This window comes from Hyperolius riggenbachi, chromosome 3 (assembly GCF_040937935.1).
Source record: "Hyperolius riggenbachi isolate aHypRig1 chromosome 3, aHypRig1.pri, whole genome shotgun sequence".
NCBI lineage: Eukaryota > Metazoa > Chordata > Amphibia > Anura > Hyperoliidae > Hyperolius > Hyperolius riggenbachi.
In genome coordinates, this window is record NC_090648.1 from 245418224 (window position 1) to 245436913 (window position 18690).

Sequence of the window (18690 nt, forward strand, 5' to 3'; positions counted from 1 at the left end):
GATATGTATTTCTTTGAGAGAATAAACCAAACACCTCGCTGCAACTCTTTCTTTTTAAAAGAAGTTCTATTTCTACAGAGCTTCTGTCATTATAAAAGCTTAGTGTCAATATCAAAAGCATTCTTTAGGCTGATTCTTGCAGGTTTCACTATATCTTTGTTCAGCTTTCCTTTGTATTATCCTGGGTTTTCAGCAATATCTTTTGAAAATAGCTTGTGTATTGAGTGCATTTTTCTTTACCACAGTAACAAACATCAATTTAAAAGGTGGTCACACTCAGTGCTTGAAATGTACAATAGCTAATGCCATCCAATTGTACATGCCTCATATAGTTAAACCAGTTCACTCATATAGACACGATGCACCTATAGTATTGTATGTAGTACGCCATTAAACAGCTGCAGGACAACGTGTTGCTTTTTCAGATGTATGATCAAACCATTGCTAGTCTCTTCCTTCCGTTCATTGTGCAAGGCCATATTTTTATTACATGTAGCAGGAAAAAACACTGAAATAAAAGGACAGAGAAAGCACATTACCACAATGTGATTCTAGCCAATGTTTAGCTACAGTATGTTTTGTGGCCACAAGTGATTAACATTTTAATGTTGTATGATCATGGTTCAGTTACAGGTCCTCTACATACAATACGCCGTGTAACTCGTTAATGTATGTACACCTGGGTGTTTTACCACACCTCATGCACTGATGGCTGCTCACTACTTGAGTATCATAAGGCTCTGTGGGTCCTGTTGACTGAGCATGTGGAACATACATACATACATAGATACATACAACTCAAAAAATTACAATATTGTGCAAAAGTCCATTTATTTCAGTAATTCAACTTAAAAGGTGAAACTAACATATGAAATGGGAAACATTTGGAGGTGTTTTGGATTAATTAGCTGATTAGAGTCTGACACTTTGAGCCTAGAATATTGAACATTTTCACAATAGTCTAAAGGTCTGAGATTTTGATTGTGGGGTTTTCATAAGCTGTACGTCATAATCATCAACATTATAACAAATGGAAGCTTGAAATATCTTGCTTTGCATGTAATGAGTCCATTTAATATATTAGTTTCACCTTTTAAGTTGAATTACTGAAATAAATAGACTTTTGCACGACATTCTAATTTTTCACCTATATATACAGTATGTACAGTATTTGTACATACATATATACACACATACATGTTTCTGAGGTGTTTCCATTTTGGCGTACACGGAGATCTCTTGAGTGTATTTTGAGCACATTCTTGCAAGAAAGGAAACTTGCAGTCAGACGGCTACAAAGATTGCCATCTTTATTCTCAGTCTGACTGCCATGCCCTGCACGGGCTTGATTCACAAAGCGGTGCTAACCTACTTAGCACGTCTAAAGTCTTTAGACGTGCTAACCAAGGTGCTAAGTAGGTTAGCACCGGATTTCTCAATCAGTTGGCGCACTAAGTACCGCGCGCAAAGTCCTATGTGCGCACTAAGTCCCATAGGCTTTAATGGGCACTTTGCGCGGAGCTCTTTTAGACGTGCTAAGGGGCTTTTCACAGGCATGTTAACAGTTAGCACCGCTTTGTGAATAAAGCCCCTTGTGTTTCAGTATTTTCTAAGTCACATACCTGGAACACGTCTGTAGCTGGTGGAGTCAGATATGAGTCAGACCACCTGATTAACTGTGGATCAGTTATTCAGAAACTATTAAAGCCAGTAGATCATCATTACAGTTAAGCAAACAGTTAAAGGGAACAAACATGGCAGTCTCCTTGGCCCTCTAATCAGAAGGACACCTATTAACACAGCTTTATTCTCCAAGTGTTGAGCTGAACTCACCTTTAACATGAATTGATGTTTATATGTTTGTACATTTTAAGTATTTCTTCTCAGGGTACTGGCTGAGATGTTTAACCACTTTACCCCCGCCCGTACGGATTTCTCCGTCCCTTTTTCCATCCTTTAACCCCCAGGGACGGAGAAATCCGTACTTTGCGCACTCCCGCCGCTGCCCGCGCTCCCGCTCGTAAACACGCCGCCCGCCGCTAGTAAACACTCCGCCGCCCGCTCGCCCGGAGATCAATGTACGGGAAAATCCATTCCCGTTCGTTGATCTAAGCCCCACAATGTGAGAAAAAACAAACACTAACAGCCTCCTTGTACTTCCTGCGAGCTACTGCGAGTTACTGTTGCCATCTTGTGGCCAAACAGTTAAACTACACCCTTAGCATTTTTTACATAGAAATAAATTAGTTTTACACTAAAAATTAACTCATTACCTCCCACACTCCCCATTTTTTTTTTGTAATTAAAAAAAAAATAAAAAAATTACAATTAAAAAAAATACATAAATAGTTACCTTAGGGACTGAACTTTTTAAATATTTACGTCAAGAGGGTATAACACTGTTACTTTATAAACTATGGGCTTGTAATTAGGGATGGGCACAAAACTGAAAAAAATGCACCTTTATTTCAAAATAAAATATTGGCGCCAAACATTGTGATAGGGACATAATTTAAACGGTTTTATAACCGGGACAAAAGGGCACATAAATGTCATGGGTTTTAATTACAGTAGCATGCATTATTTAAAAACTATAATGGCCGGAAACTGAAAAATAATTAATTTTTTTCCCACATTTTTCCTATTTTCCCATTAAATCACATTTAGAATAAAATAATTCTTGGCATAATGTCCCACCTAAAGAAAGCCTAATTGGTGGCGGAAAAAACAAGATATAGTTCATTTCATTGTGATAAGTTATGATAAAGTTATAGACGAATAAATGGATGGAGCGCTGAAAGGTGAAAATTGCTCTGGTGGTCAGGGGGTAAAACCCCTCAGTGGTGAAGTGGTTAAGGTGCATAGGATGACTATGTAGGCATTTAGTAATGCAATTGCACTATTAAATCACTTACAACTAAATACCCAAGCAGCTCAGGGTGACCCAAAGCACTAGGCAAATATGGGGGACCAAACGAGACTGAAGGTATTTGCAATATTAGGCTTGCTATACACCAGTCTTTCTCGATGTATGCCTGGCTTCAGGGCAGAAATAGATAATTTGCATACTCAGCAGTAGTGCATTGTGGGTAACCACAGCTACACCCCTTACAACTAAATGTGAAGCTTCACTATGTGCAGATGAAAACGTGAGCTTCCCACAATGTAATAGCACATGGCTGTGGTATGTCAGTGATCAGAATTTATAACTGATTTTACTGCATTTTCATCTATTGCTACATGTTCTACTTTTAAATAGAAATAGTCAATGTTTGGCTCCCCCACTTACAATAGATCTCTGCAAGGTGGTTTGTTCAGATCGCCATTGTTTTCATTATGAAGTAACCCAAAGATGTCTTAGGGCCTGTTTCCACTACACGCAGATTCTGCATGCAGAAAACTGACTCCAATGAATGACTATGGGCCTGTTTCCACTGAACGTGATTTCTCTGATGCAGATTTCCCATAGGCATTCATTGGAGTGCATGCAGAATCTGCGTGTAGTGGAAACATGCCCTTACTGTTTCTACTGCGCTATCTTTAATGTAAAAAAAAAAAATTGAGCTCATGAATAATCAAGCAATGAAAAGCAATTCATTATAGTCCTTTGCTAAATATGATTTCAGGTTATCCTGTTAGGGGTCAAGAAGTCAAGATGTCTTCAAATAATTTAGATGAAAAGAATCTCTCCTACAAATAAACATCACATTTAGGTGGATCTAGACATGGGCAAATATGTCAAAATAATAAAAAAAAAAACCTGATATTTATTACGCAAGGCAAATGCTACGAGATTGCATAATCAAGCTGTAAATAAGTATCCATTATACAACCTTTTAATTTTGCCCATTTGCCTTCCTATGACTACAAACTGGATATTGTGTATTATTCATAGGGTACTGTACAAGTAAATAGTAACACAAAATTGAAAAAACAAGGCCAAATAAAATACACCGTACATATATATGAGACAGCCAGCAAGACACCACAATACAATAAGAGAAAGAGCCCATAAGACCTTAACCTCTTGAGGACTGCTGTGTTAAACCCCCCTAAAGACCAGGCACATTTTCAATAAATTGGCCACTGCAGCTTTAAAGCCAAGCTGCAGGACCACACGACACTGCACACAAGTGATTCCTCCCCCCTTTTCTCCCCACCAACAGAGCTCTCTGTTGGTGGGGTCTGATCGCCCCCTAGTGTTTGCTCATTTATTTTGGTTTGTTTATTTGGATTTTTTTAAAATAAAAATGGTGTATACTCCCCTCCCTTACCCCGCCGGCCAATCCCTGTGATCAGCTGTCATAGGCTTCAGCCTATGACAGCGCATCACCTCTGTGGCTCAGGAGGGGACAGCCGTGTCACACGGCTGTCCCCAGTACAGCGCTGCTGCTTATCGCAGCGCTGTACGGGTAATTAGACGGCGATTACGCCGTCTAACAGTCTCCCGAGCGGCAATAGCCGCTCGAAGACTGAAGGCGGAGCTTGGCTCCGCCCTCCAAGCAGGAGATGCGCGCGCATCCTGCGCGCCATCTCCTGCAAAACAGAGCCCCAGGACTTTACATCAATCGGCATTAGGCGGTCCTGGGGCTGCCGCCGCGGCCACGCCCATCAGCGTGACACGCTCGGCAACAGGTTTATACCTATAGCTAGGCAAAAAGGGCTCAATATTAGCCTGATTATGCAAGCAGATTGATCACTTGCTGAATGGAAATCGATTCAATAGTGCCCGATTCCTTAACCACACTGATCACTTAAAGGCAACCTGAAGTGAGAGGTATATGGAGGTTGCCATATTTATTTTATTCTAAACAATGCCAGTTGCCTGGCAGTGCTGCTGGTCTCTTTGAATGCAGTAGTTTCTGAATCACACTTGAAACAAGCATACGACTAAAGCAAACTAAAACCTGTGCCCCCCTCCAACTCATGGCAGCCTGGTGTATATGGTCCACGCTGCCCTGCTCCGTCTCCCTCCTCCTTCAGTTAGAGCAGGGGTACAAAAAAATGGCCACCAATGTACACAAATACAGACATCGGCGGCCATTTTTCTGTAGTCCAGCTCTAATTATCAGCGGTGAGGGAGGCAGAATGAATCAGGGAGACAGAGCAGAGTGCTGAAGAATGACGTCAGCACTGGAACACGGACCTGGTGAGTTAGCCGCCAGCCCACTACTGGGTGCATCTATCCTAGCTATCCTGGCTGCGGGCACCACATTTCTAGTTATTTATTCTGCGGGCACCTACTCTTAGCTATCTATTCTGCAGGCACCTACTCCTAGCTATCTATTCTGTGGGCACCTACTCTTAGCGATCTATTCTGCGGGCACCTACTCCTAACTATTCTGCGAGCACCTACTCCGAGCTATCTATCCTGCGGCCACCTACTTCTAGCTATCTATCCTGCGGGCATCTACTCCTAGCTATCTATTCTGCAGGCACCTACTACGAGCTATCTATCCTGCGAGCACCTACTTCTAGCGATCTATGCTGAGGGCGCCTACTTCTAGCTATATATCCTGCAGGCACCTACTCGTAACTATTTATCCTGTGGGCAGCTTCTCCTGGCTACCTGTACTGAGGGCACTTACTCCTTGCTACCTATACTGAGGGCACCTATACCTGGCTACCTACCTACGTATATCAAGTCTAAGAATGTTTGATTAGGGAATGACGTGTCACAAAGATCTAAGCATTTGGCATGATGTGTCAAAACTTCAAGAAGGTTGAGAACCACTGTTAATGGTGACGGGGGTGGGGTAGCTAGTGGGCAGGCACAGCAGCCAGTGGATGGGCCCAGGTATAGGGAGACCAGGCCTGATGATGTGTGAGGGGCCCCCACATTTTTGATGGCGGCCCTGCATACAGTAAGCAGTACAAATCTAACAGGCTTAGGACTATTCTATCTCATCATGGATTATCAGGCATTCCCTCATTTTTAAAAGCACTTCCTGGATGGCAGTTGCAGTTTCAGCGTCAGAATAGCATGCACGCATGGAGACAGGCTTGCCGGCATCTTCTTTGTATAAGTCCTTACCAGGAAAATAATAAAGCTAATATACAAATAAAAATCCCTGTTAGTCCATAATGACAGCTACATAGGAAAAATTATATAGTCATTTACTGTGGAATACATGTATGCATGCACAGGCATTTTATATTTTTCACAATAGAAATCCTTTAAGACTACCAAAAGATTATATTTATACCATTTATAGTATTCTGTTAATCTGACACTTTAGTCCAATTAAAAAAATCACTTTTATTATTACAGCAATTTAACATTTTTTTTTAGTGTGCATTATGAATAATTGTTAAGAATCTAGAAATAGAGCTTTAGCGACAACATCAAGATTTGTTTTTTAGTGTTTGCTTCAATGCAAGCATCCTGTTTTACATTATGTAACACAAGAAAATGCATCATTCTACATCTCACACACTGGAGATTTGTAAAGTAAAACATGGAATAAATGTTTAAGCTGAAATTACAGCAACTTGGCCTTGATTGTTGCTGCTCATGCTTGTTTTTTTTAGTTCACTAAGTACCTCCCAGCAGCATTCCCTTAAGTGATCCTTGGTTACTTTTTTTGCAGCAACTTAAAAGGTGAGATTTCCTTTGTTGAAAAGAACACCTAGGGCAATAAGCTGTTTCCTTTGTTTCATGGCCTGAAAAATTAGAGCTCAATATGTCTAAATTGCCTTTGGATAAAATAAATGTCCCCTTTAATTATTACAGACATGCAAGGGCAGAAGTAGGAATATAGGCAGTAGAAAAGGAATACAGAATAAAAAGCATGTATCCAACAGAAACTTCTGACCATTTCTCTTCTATTATCTGTATGTTCTAGTTCAGCCTTTTCATTTTTCTCATGCATGTGATAGTAAATCAGTATTATTTAGCAATGCACAAAGTTTTGTACACTGCATATCTGTATTCTCTGCAAAATAATATATTGGAAGTATCTGTCTGGAGTCCATTCCCAAGTGCAGAGAAGATTATCTGACATAGTCCACCGCCTCCTACTGCTGAGAAAACTCTTTGTGGCCAGTACTGCAACTGCAATTCAGCAGTTTTTCACTGTTTAGTGTAATAAAGCATTTAACTTTTCCCATATGCTCTCCATTGTTGTTTTAAAAGTCATTTGTATGTTCACCACCCTCATCTGCCTGCAATAAACATGACTGCTGACCACCTGTCAACAGCATACAGAGCATGTGGGCAGGGTCAGGTGATCTACTCTGTGTTTACAGTAAAAGAGTAGCTGGAGTATTTACCAGCTCCTACCTGACTAGTTTAGTCAGTAATTAAAACTGATCAAGTAAAACTGATATTGTAAATGCATAATGCAAAACACTTTGGCCCATTGACATCTAACTCCTGATTTCTATAATATGTGCGTGTGTGTGTGCGTGCGTGTGTGTGTGTGTGTGTGTGTGTGTGTGTGTGTTTGTGTGTGTGTGTTCGTGTGTGTGTGTGTGTGTGTGTGTGTGTGTGTGTGTGTGTGTGTGTGTGTGTGTGTGTGTGTGTGTGTGTGTGTGTGTGTGTGTGTGTGTGTGTGTGTGTGTGTGTGTGTGTGTGTGTGTGTGTGTGTGTGTGTGTGTGTGTGTGCGTGTGTGTGTGTGTGTCTTCCGTCTAGACACTACGAAACCCACCCAAAAAAATTAAATAAAATTTATGTGACCCAGCCAGCCATTTTCTGTATGTATGTGTGTGTGTGGGGGGGGGGAGGACTGTGTGTAATGATGACAAACAGAATATGGCCACTCTCATTGTATCACAGGAAGAAATAATCATATACTGTTGAAGCTGTTTGCAGCTAGATTTGCTGTGTAAACTATCTAAACTTTAGATAAAATATATAGACAAGTTACTTGTTATAGTTAGTTTTTCATCTTGGATCTGCTTTAAACTGCTTAAAGCAAGTCCTTACATTATTATAAACTGTTATACTTACATAATTGCAAATGAAGCTAATAAAAATATGTTTTATCGCTTAAGCTAAAACACTAACACGGTGGCTAAAAAGCTAGCATACTTTCCTTGTAGCTGTGGAGCTTTGAGCTTAACCACTTGACCACTGAGGGGTTTTTACCTCTTTAGAACCAGAGCAAATTTCACCTGTCAGCGCTGCTCCCATTCTTTCGCCAATAACTTAATCACTACTAATCACAACGAAATGATCTATATGTTGTTTTTTTTCGCCACTAATTAGACTTTCTTTGGGAGTTACATTATGCTAAGAATTATTTTATTCTTAACACATTTGAATTGGAATAATAAGAAAACAATTGAAAAAAAATATTATTGTTAAGGTTTGGCCATTATAGTGTTAAAATAAAACGTTCTACCGTGGATAAAAGCCACACATTTTATGTGCCCATTTGTCCCGGTTATTGCAACATTTAAAACATTTCCTAAGTACAATGTATGGCGCCAATATTTTATTTGGAAATAAAGGTGCATTTTTTCAGTTTTGCCTCCATCACGAATTACAAGCCCGTAAATTAAAAATTACCAATATACCCTCTTGACATAAATATTAAAAAAACATTCAGTCCCTAAGGTAACTAATTTTCTTTTGTGTAATTTTTTTTCCTATACAAAAAAAAAGTTTGGGTACTATGGGAGGGTGTGGGAGGGGAATAGTTAATTATAAAAGTCAGTGTTGGGATTTTTATTAACCTATTTTAGTTCCTGGACGTATAAACTACGTCCAGGAACCATGCGCGCCTCCGGCCCGCGGTTCGTTAGCTAGGCAATCAGTGAATCGGGCTATGGTGCCTGATCACTGATTCCTCTCCCCTGCTGAAAAAGCGACAGCTTCTCTCGGAAGCTGCGCCTTTTCTGGCTGCAACGTCCCCCATGCGTCTCTCTAAGCGTATGTTACGCTTAGAGTGACGTCATGTAAACAAACACATGGCCGCCATCTTGTGGCCAAAAAGTAAAACTACAACTACAAGTAAAAAAAATAAAAATAAACACACATTTACATTATAAAACAATTGTTTACATCCCACCCTTCTAAAAAATATCCAAATAAAAAAAACATTACAATAAAAAAAACCATGTAAATATTTACCTAAGGGTCTAAACTTTTTAAATATCAATGTAAAGATGAAATATTTCTATTTTTTTTTTTATTTTAAATTTGTAAATAGTGACAGATGCAAAACAGAAAAAATGCACCTTTATTTCCAAATAAAATATTGTCGTCATACATTGTGATAGGGACATAATTTTAACGGTGTAATAACTGGGACATATGGGCAAATACAATACGTGAGTTTTAATTATGGAGGCATGTATTATTTTAAAATTATAATGGCTGAAAACTGAGAAATAATGATTTTTTTCCGTTTTTTCTTATTCTTCCTGTTAAAATGCATTTGCAGTAAAGTGGCTCTTAGCAAAATGTACCCCCCAAAGAAAGCCTAATTGGTGGTGGAAAAAACAAGATATAGATCAGTTCATTGTGATAAGTAGTGATAAAGTTATAGGCTAATGAATGGGAGGTGAACATTTCTCAAGTGAAAACGACGGAACGTGAATGGGTTAAATAAAAGTGGATTTGGGTGCAATTTACTATTTGGTCACAAGATGTCCTCAGTCATTTTTCCAAATCATGTACATAAGTACATCAATCCGAAGTAATGCGTAGCACTGTAACAACAGGAAAATATAATGAATGCAGGCATGTCATAGATGCCGGCATTCATTGAATCGGGGACTTAGATTAAGGAATGGGAACTGCGTTCCCATTCATTCATCTCTCCGCTAACGGGTGACGACGGTTGAGTTGCAGTAGAGCCTCTTTCTAGTTCTGGAAATTCTCATTCAAATTGTTCTTGCACAGGTGCAGTTCAGCCACCCAGGAGGAGTGCTTCAATAGTTTAACTGTCCCTCAGTAAGCCAGGATTGATGATTGAAGGCAGTAAATGAGAGAACAACAAAATGGAGTGAAGTAAGAAAAAACAAAAAAGGTGCAGAGGTTGGCATGTTAGCAGCTTCTATGGGTCAGAAAACAGAGTGAAGGGATTCCCATGGCAATATTACCAGTAGTTCGTGCATCAGGCCCTATGTTTCTGTGAGTCCCACAAAAGTGCGGGAATGTGAGATAAAGATGTCATGGATATAAATACCATTGCTACTCACTTCTGGTCTTTAGGGCTAGTTCACACTTGGTGCGTTTTCAGCACTTTGCTGATTGCTGGTGATCAGCAAAGCGCTGCTACTAATATATCCCTATGGATGCTTTCACACTGTGGCATTTGAAATGTCGATCAATCGCAAACATGCTGCATGCAGCGTCTTTGGGATGATTGCACTGTGATTCTTGTTCTATTGATGGGAATCAGAAGCGCAAATCGTGCTGAAATCACAACATTTTGCCACCGAATCGCGATCACGGAACGAACGCTATCGTGGGGCAAGCGGTGGTCAAGCGCCGAGTGTGAACTAGCCCTTAGAGTGGGTTCTGTTCCAGTTCTACAGATGTTCCAACCCTGTAATACACTGGAATCAATTCCAATAAAGAGACAGCATATAACAGGAGTAGCAACCATACTGTATTGGAGTGGGTCCAATGCACTTCTTTGACTTACTCCAATACAGCAAAGCCATGGATATATCAAGTTTATTAACTATATAGTAGGTAGTTTTGCAAGGCACAAGCTTTAAGAGCCGAAGAAATGGGGACACAATTCATATTAATAAGGTAATTCAATACACAACTGCTGTGAGGAGTGGGAGGCTGGTGGGTAAAGGATGCTAGTCTTGGTAAGGTCCCTTAATCAGGAATAGGTGGTACACCAACAGCAGCAAGGAGAGAAGAAAATGGGTCTGCTTGGTGGTGAAGGAAGAGAGAGTTATTTTACAAAATACAGAACTCAAGAATTCTAAAATAGGTGAGGAGAACATGGAAGGCAAGATAAAAATAGGCGTGCCTACATTAAGAGGATGCATATTGCCAGACTGTTTGCAGATACATGATGAAATGCAGATTAGTGTGAAAAGTAAGGAATACACAAAGGTGTCCGCAGAGATACTGTTACCTCAGGCATCAAACAACTCTAATCCGTTAGCAGGTCAATTTAGATAAATTCTGGCAAATCCATTTCCAACACACCTTGAAGTTACACTTTACCCAACACAAGGCTGATAGTCACAGAGTTGCCTAACAGGATGACCTAAATGCAGCCAGCACCACTGATCTATCAACCAGGTATTCATTGTTTAGGACAAGTCAGAGGTACTGTGGGGGTTGAATGTAAAGGTGCGTACACACGCCAGACTTTTTCAGACTATGGGGTCGTCAGACCTGCCCGAGGGGCAGTTGTTCTGATGACAGTTGCACGCGAGTACAAGCTGTCCTCAGACTGATAGGATTAGTCAAAATCAGTCTTATCAGTCTGACGACAGCTTGAACACACGTGCAACTGTCGTCAGAATGACCACCCCGTGGGCAGGTCTGATGACCCATAGTTTGAAAAAGTCTGGTGTGTGTACGCGCCTTAAGCAAGAGAGTGTTGAAAAATCAAGGTTTTCAGCACTAATAGAACAATAAGCTATTGCTTACGGATGTTGCAGATAAGTAGTCAGCTAGTAAAGTAAGCTAAAGATGAAATGTAATGTGTAGTGTAGTTATGTGTAGTGTAGTCAATGCATGTAAGCCAACAGTAAACGGTAATAAACAAAAAGTAACATAATTCAGAAGGAGGGTATCCGTCCATGGAGTTTCAATACCTGTAAATACCTTTAAAGGAGAAGATGATGGCATCAGATCAGATGGTTCAATTTAGTAGTATACTCATAATTATAAAATATAATTTAATAATTAAAACACACTAAGACGTAATGCTAATATTTTCCTGTTAAAAAAAAAATATGAAAAAGCATGTTCAAAATTCTACTTTTAGTACTGAGCCTGATAAATAAATAAAACAAAAAATAAAAATATTCTTACATGTTCCCTTTAAGGAGCATATAAGGGATAGACATTTCTGTGACCCTGTTTGGATATTTGAATCAAGCACCAGTTCACTGGCCCAGCAAGAAAATTATATCTCTAGTAAATCATCCCTTAGAGTCCCATAATGTGTCTCTCAGCATTCATAGTTATGCATTTTAATAACAAGATATTATTAGCTACCATTTGTAAGAGTTTGAGACAGCTTAATAAGCAGAGACTATTGCACTTTTGTGATCTTGGCTGCAATGTGCTTTTTTTATTATTTTCATTGCTTGTCACCTCTGTGGAACAAATCAGATTACTAGGTTTTCAGCATTTATGTCGATGTCCCTGGAAAATGCAGGGTCACTACCAAGTAAATTGCTGAAAATCTGTACAATGAGTCACATGGATGACAGGTTCACTTTGTATTGAACTTGTCTATTGCCAAGGGTCCAAACATGGTGACCTGGCTGCTGCTCCACCGGGACACTTTCACTGCGTTGCTTAGCAATCTGCCTTGTTATATCCACCTTAGAAAAATCTCAAGGAAAGTAATTGGGTCACATTAATCAATAAATACACTCCAATTATTTTATGGATTTTTTTTTCATTTATAAATACAGTATATGATTAACAGTTTAATCCAGAGTTGCTTTTAAAAAACATTTGTGAAGAGGAAACGTGTACCTTTTCACAGCTTAATGTTTGGTAGCCCCAATTCTTGATTTGGAAAGGTCACACCGATGTTTCCCAGCTGCTTTTGTTTGAATGAAGGACGGTAACCATCAGTTCCCAATAGCCATGGTGACATTTGTTATATAGACCAAATCCACTGGTGATTCACCTCTGGGGCTTGTATGTGAATAGTGGGTGTTTTTACATCTAACAGCCATAAACATTCACCCAAAACAATGGATGAGAACAGAGAGGCTTCACATAATCGCAAATCAATTTCTCATGAAGACGTATTTATTTGTTGTATACCTGTCAGTAAACAGCATATATGAGCCCTTGCCAGCTAAGCCATTTAACCGTGGCCACATGTGAAATAGTTCTGCTCAGTTTAATGACATAGAAATGTGATCCTGCAGCAATTTCATGTTGGAGAGTTGGCACATAATGTTAAATTAAAAAGACACGCTGGGGGATTGCCAACCATGGTCAGGCTTCCATTTACGCTGATGTCATCCAGTCATTCTACGAACTTGCCCTAAATTGCTCAGGCTCATTATCATGATCCTTCTCCCAGTGCTCTATTCTTAATTCATTTATTGGGAGACCTAAGTGGTTTGTAAGGATCATGAAGCACAAAAGACAAAACAGCAGATAGAGTTAATGTAATACTGTCCATAAATGTAAAATTAACTGCAAGGACATAGCCTTTAGATCATGGAAAGGCACACGTGGAAAAATTATATTGTTGATGACAAGAAAGTAGAGACAAGCCAGTATCTTAAAAAAATCACCCTTTCACTTTTTTGTCACACCCACTTTGTAAGTGTTTATTTGTTATGTTTTTGGAGCATCACCTGCTGGCTTGAATGTCATATTTTATAAGCACAAAATATTTTCCTTTACAGTGGATCCTGATATTGTAACCAGTACTTAGGACCCGTTATTCATTATAGACTTATATTTTCTCTGTTGTACAGTAATAAATAATGTTTTCAAGATAAAAAAATGTCAGTAAAAACAGAAGGAAGAATGTTAAAAAATATTTAAACACCTATGTGTAATATTTCATATTTTATTAACTAAGACATATTTTGAATAATCTGTTCCACCAAATTACTGTACACTCTCTTTAAAGCAGCAATCAATGTTGTTATCATCTAGTCTGGAAGAGACTCCAGAGGTCTCTTCCAGTAGATAATAACTGCCTCACCTTGTTTACTAGGCCAAATCACCTGACCTCCATTCTAACTTACTCCTGTGCTTGAGATAATAGGAGAGGTTGTGCCTGACAATATTAAAATTCATTTTTCACTATTTGTGCTTCAAATTTATATCCAGAGAGAATTTAGAAATATAGATTTATTTTTATATATATAAATCTGGTTCTTGGAGTGAAAACAAGCAAAGGGAAATTTTCTTACTCAAAGCTTGAGGTAACCTGCAATAAAACACAACTGTACTGGACTCAGAACTAAGGATTTTAACCGACCTGGGGCTTCTTCAGTAGTCCCTTAGTGTCCTCTGTCTCCTTCATTCTTCCGTTGTTGTCAGCTCTGAAATGTTTGCGACTGGAGCTCCACTGTCCTTGCATGCTTTACAATCACGCTGTATGCATGCGTGGTTCATTCTTTTGAGAACTGCACATGCACAGATTCTCCCGAAGACAAGAGCATGATCATGAAGCATGCGTGGACAGGACCTTACATGTGCATTTGGTGCAACTGGAGCTCCAATTGCAGGACTTTTGAAGCTGTCAGCAACACAGTAGAGGGGGAACAATGGAGGGGGACATGACACTACAGAGGGCTGGAAGAACCCCCAGGTAAGTAAAAGTCCCTTTTTCAGTTTAGTTCAGGTGTGCTTTACGTGGGATAAGAGAAGACTGCACTTTAAAGTACTACGGTAATCAATTAAAAAGTTGAACTTTTCTCTACTTTTTAAACAGTGTTGCAAGTTAAATGGCTTTCAGAATTAACCTTCTGTTTCCAATTTTTGCTGCAAAAAAAAGGCAATTTCACCACATTATATATGGCAAAATCTTCAAAAGTAGCTTTAATTCTGAAAGTAGCAACATTTTCTATTTTTTTCTCTGACATTTTATAAATTGGTTCCTTAGATGTCCTTGATCCTCCATGACCCCAAAAACTTACCACAAACAACTACTTGTAATGCACTACCCAATTTCAGTGCAACAGCATGTGGTGTTTTAAAAATGTGGCTTGTGGCTAATCCACTCATTAATTATTGGTAACATTTGTAATAATTATGAAGACATATTTTAAATTTTCTCTTGAACAATTGCACAACATCATAGTGCATTTTAAAAAAGAAGGACTTAAGGTGGTATTTAAAATTGTAAAGAAAAGTGATCATTTCACTGAAATGTCATCATGTTCTCTTCCTTCTGCTTTTCTGACATTAAGTTTATAAATTATTCAACTTAATGAAAGCATCTCTACATCTGCAAAATGTTTTGGATCATTACAGCCCTGCGTAATTGGTCTGAAAATCATCATAGCTGCAACTACCCTTATTGTAAGTATTTGGCTTGCATTCAGTACTGCTCTTTCAATTAAAATGTTATTTAATTTAGGAGTTTAAGTAAAGAAAAGGTCCATGGTACCATGTCTAGGAAGTGTTCTGAACTTTAATTTCTCTGTAGCCTGTGTCCTGCAAAGCTAATGCCCACCTTGGCGGCCACTGAAATATTCATGGCAGAAATATATGACAGTATTTGTGTCTGTGCAAATCTGTCTCTATTAAGTCTAATGTCACTAAAGGGAGTCCACTGACAGCAAGAGTAGAGTTGTTAGTATTGTGAAAATGGGGTTACTCGGTCACAGAAAACATTAATAGGTACAGCTAGCAATACATAATACTCATCTTTATTGGGTACATACAGTTGTAACTTCTCCCCATGTCTGCATGGTTTTCCTCCAGGTACTCTAGTTTCCTACCACAAACATACTAGTTGGTTAATTAACTTGCCCTGTAATTGGTTGTAGACTATGGTAGGGGATTTATGAATATGGTATGTACATTAGATGTTGAGCTCCATTGCAGTAGCATCAGTGACATAAATTATGCAGCATACACTGTAAAGTGCTGTGAAAAATGTCCACACTATATAAATACATAATTATGAGAATAATTAAAAGAAAAGGCAATGTACAGCATTATTTCCTGGAAATATTCACAGTGATTTGGAGAACAGGCTGGGTAGTATTGTGGCAAATATCCAGGGTCAGTGTTCAAGATCACTAGTCTGTGTTTCTGGGGTTTATCTAGTCAGTTTAGAAATTGCTTTTCATTAAGATATTGTACTTATAAATCTGCTGGGATACATACAAAGTAATTAATGTAGCTATATGTCTCTGTGTTAGTGCACGTATCCTTTACTGTGCTGAAAATCTCTTAAAATGAGAATCTAATCAAGAATGCAATACAATTGTTTAACTGTTGTTCACCCCATTATGAAATACAGCCTTGTCTATGCCATTGTTTACATTAAGAAATAACTCTTTTGTAGCCATAATCAGTGTTTTCAGAGGGATATTAGGGTGTGTAAAGACATAATTTACAACAAAGGAACACGTAGGAAACACTTGCAGAAGAGAGGCAACGTTTTTAGAAGCAGAATTTTAACTGGGATCAGCACACACTGCAAATAGTTAACTATCAGTATAAACACAAACTAACAGTTTATTCTGTATGTACTGGTGGTGAGGTGTCCATATCTTATAATGGGATAAAATGCATAATGCAAATACATTGCATATAGAGCTCCATTTTAAGACATTTTGAGCACATTCAAGGATAGGTAAGAACAGTTTTACACATATAAACAGCCAAATAGAAAACATAGACTATTAAAAGATAATGTCTAGATTAGGATATGTGTTGCATATATCTTTAAGGTAAAAATGAAACATTGTAATTTTATGTGAATTTAATTTGAACTAATTTTCACACTTCTAGAACGATTTGCACAGTCAAATCCCATACTGGAATAACCTCAGACATTTAAAGCAAATCTGTAGTGGAAACAGGTCAGATACTTACCAATAGAGAGGGATGGCTCTGGATTCTGAAGAGCCATCCTATGTCTCCCTCACTGTACTAGGTCCAGTGTTGTTACCTCTGGAAGCGATCATAATGCATGGGGTGTACTCATGTCCCCGAGTGCTCCTAAAGCCTTCCAAAGGCTCACAGAGGTATATTCCAACAGCTGGTTTAACAGCTCTTATGCGGATTACTGCACTGTATCCAGGAAATCGAGGGAGGAGCAGGAAGGCTGTACGGGATCTAGAGCCTTCTCCCCTCTCAGGTGAGTATCTAACATTTTTGTTCTAGGATGTACTAATTGTCCCTTAAAGAGAACCAGAAGTGTGTTTAAAGAATGTTATCTGCATACAGAGGCTGGATCTGCCTATACAGCCCAGCCTCTGTTGCTATCCCAAACCCCCCTAAGGTCCCCCTGCACTCTGCAATCCCTTATAAATCACAGCCATGCTGTGAGGCTGTGTTTATATCTGTAGTGTCAGTCTCAGCTGCTCCCCCGCCCGCTGCATAGCTCCGGTCCCTGCCCCCGTCCCTTCCCTCCAATCAGCAGGGAGAGAAGGGATGCAGGCGGGGACTGGAGTTCTGCAGGAGGCGGGGAGAGCAGCAGACTGACACTATAGAGATAAACACAGCCAGCTCTGACAAGCTGTTTGTCAACAGCGTGGCTGTGATTTATGAGGGATTGCAGAGTGCAGGGGGACCTTAGGGGGGTTTGGGATAGCCACAGAGGCTGGGCTGTATAGGCAGATCCAGCCTCTGTATGCAGATAATATTCTTCAAACCCACCTCGGGTTCTCTTTAAAGGGCCCATCAATGATACAATATTAGTTTTACAATCATATTTGCTTCTATGTAATTGTAACGATTGGTGTCAGCAAGAACAGATTTTCTGATTATTGGTGATCTGCAGTATCACCAATAATGTGAGTATAGCGAGACACAGGACAACCTGATGTAAAGATAGGTGTTTGGTGCAACAGTAATACAGATAGAGATACCAACTTCCCAGAGGAGCTAGTAGAGGGAGATATCTCTATAGAACACAGGGATCAGCATTCCAGCAAGCCGGAGATGCAGATGAACTAGTAATCAGTTCACCCGAGGAGCGGGTGGTGCACAGTAAGACAACGTATACAGATCACCCGAATAGCGGGTGATTCAGACTGTACTGCAGCTACTGGTCACCTGAGGAGCAGGTGATTAAGACTGTACTGTAGCTACTGGTCACCTGAGGAGCAGGTGATTCAGACTGTACTGCAGCTACTGGTCACCTGAGGAGCAGGTGATTCAGACTGTACTGCAGCTACTGGTCACCTGAGGAGCAGGTGATTCAGATTGTACTGCAGCCACTGGTCACCTGAGGAGCAGGTGATTAAGCTGTACAGAGAATCTCTCACAAGGGACTAGGCTCACTGGTGAGGGCAGGAGAGTCAGACAAGCAGATTCGACAACAAACGGACAGATATGGTACAAAGACAGAAGGCTAAATCAGAGTAGTGTTCAGGCTACCGGATCAGATAGGCAGAAGCACAGAATCAGTAAGCAGAAGAGTAGTCAAGGCTAGCAGAAGGTCATAACAAATAATAAAATTCAATTAGTACTATAGCTATCAACAGAATCTGACTAAGTGTGGATCCCCAGCTCCTGCTGGTTCTAGCACACTTTGGGATCTGACTAAAGTCTGAGTGCTAACACGTAGCATTTGCAAGAGCAGATGAGGAGCTACTGACAGGCAGGTCCTATATATACTGAGAGCGCCTCACAGCGCCGCCCCAGTCACTCAGCCAATCAGGAGCACTGCTGGAGTCAGCTGACCGGCCGATCAGCTGACTCCCCTTCTATTCACATAAAGGTCCTGTCACCTGGCGCGCATAGCCCTCAGTCTATGTCCAACTGAAGGACCAGGCAAAACTCCACCATGTAATTGCGCGGCGGATGCCGCCGGCTGAGACGCGGGGATGGCCGCCATGCCGCTCACCGCTGCGGCGGCATCTCCGCTGTCTAT

The 18690-nt window shown here is 39.9% G+C and overlaps 1 protein-coding gene across 19 annotated transcripts in view; it reads left to right on the forward strand.

The window, feature by feature from the left end:
* The window catches only part of CELF2 (CUGBP Elav-like family member 2), a 688411-nt gene that overhangs the window by 607938 nt on the left and 61783 nt on the right, over positions 1-18690 (forward strand). For 9 of the 19 annotated variants that reach the window (XM_068276071.1, XM_068276070.1, XM_068276073.1 and 6 more), the window contains one exon: positions 15111-15158. The exons of the other annotated variants lie outside the window; for them this stretch is intronic. In XM_068276071.1, coding sequence (XP_068132172.1) covers positions 15111-15158 — 48 coding nt within the window. The remainder of the gene's footprint in view (positions 1-15110; positions 15159-18690) is intronic. 19 annotated transcript variants of the gene reach the window in all.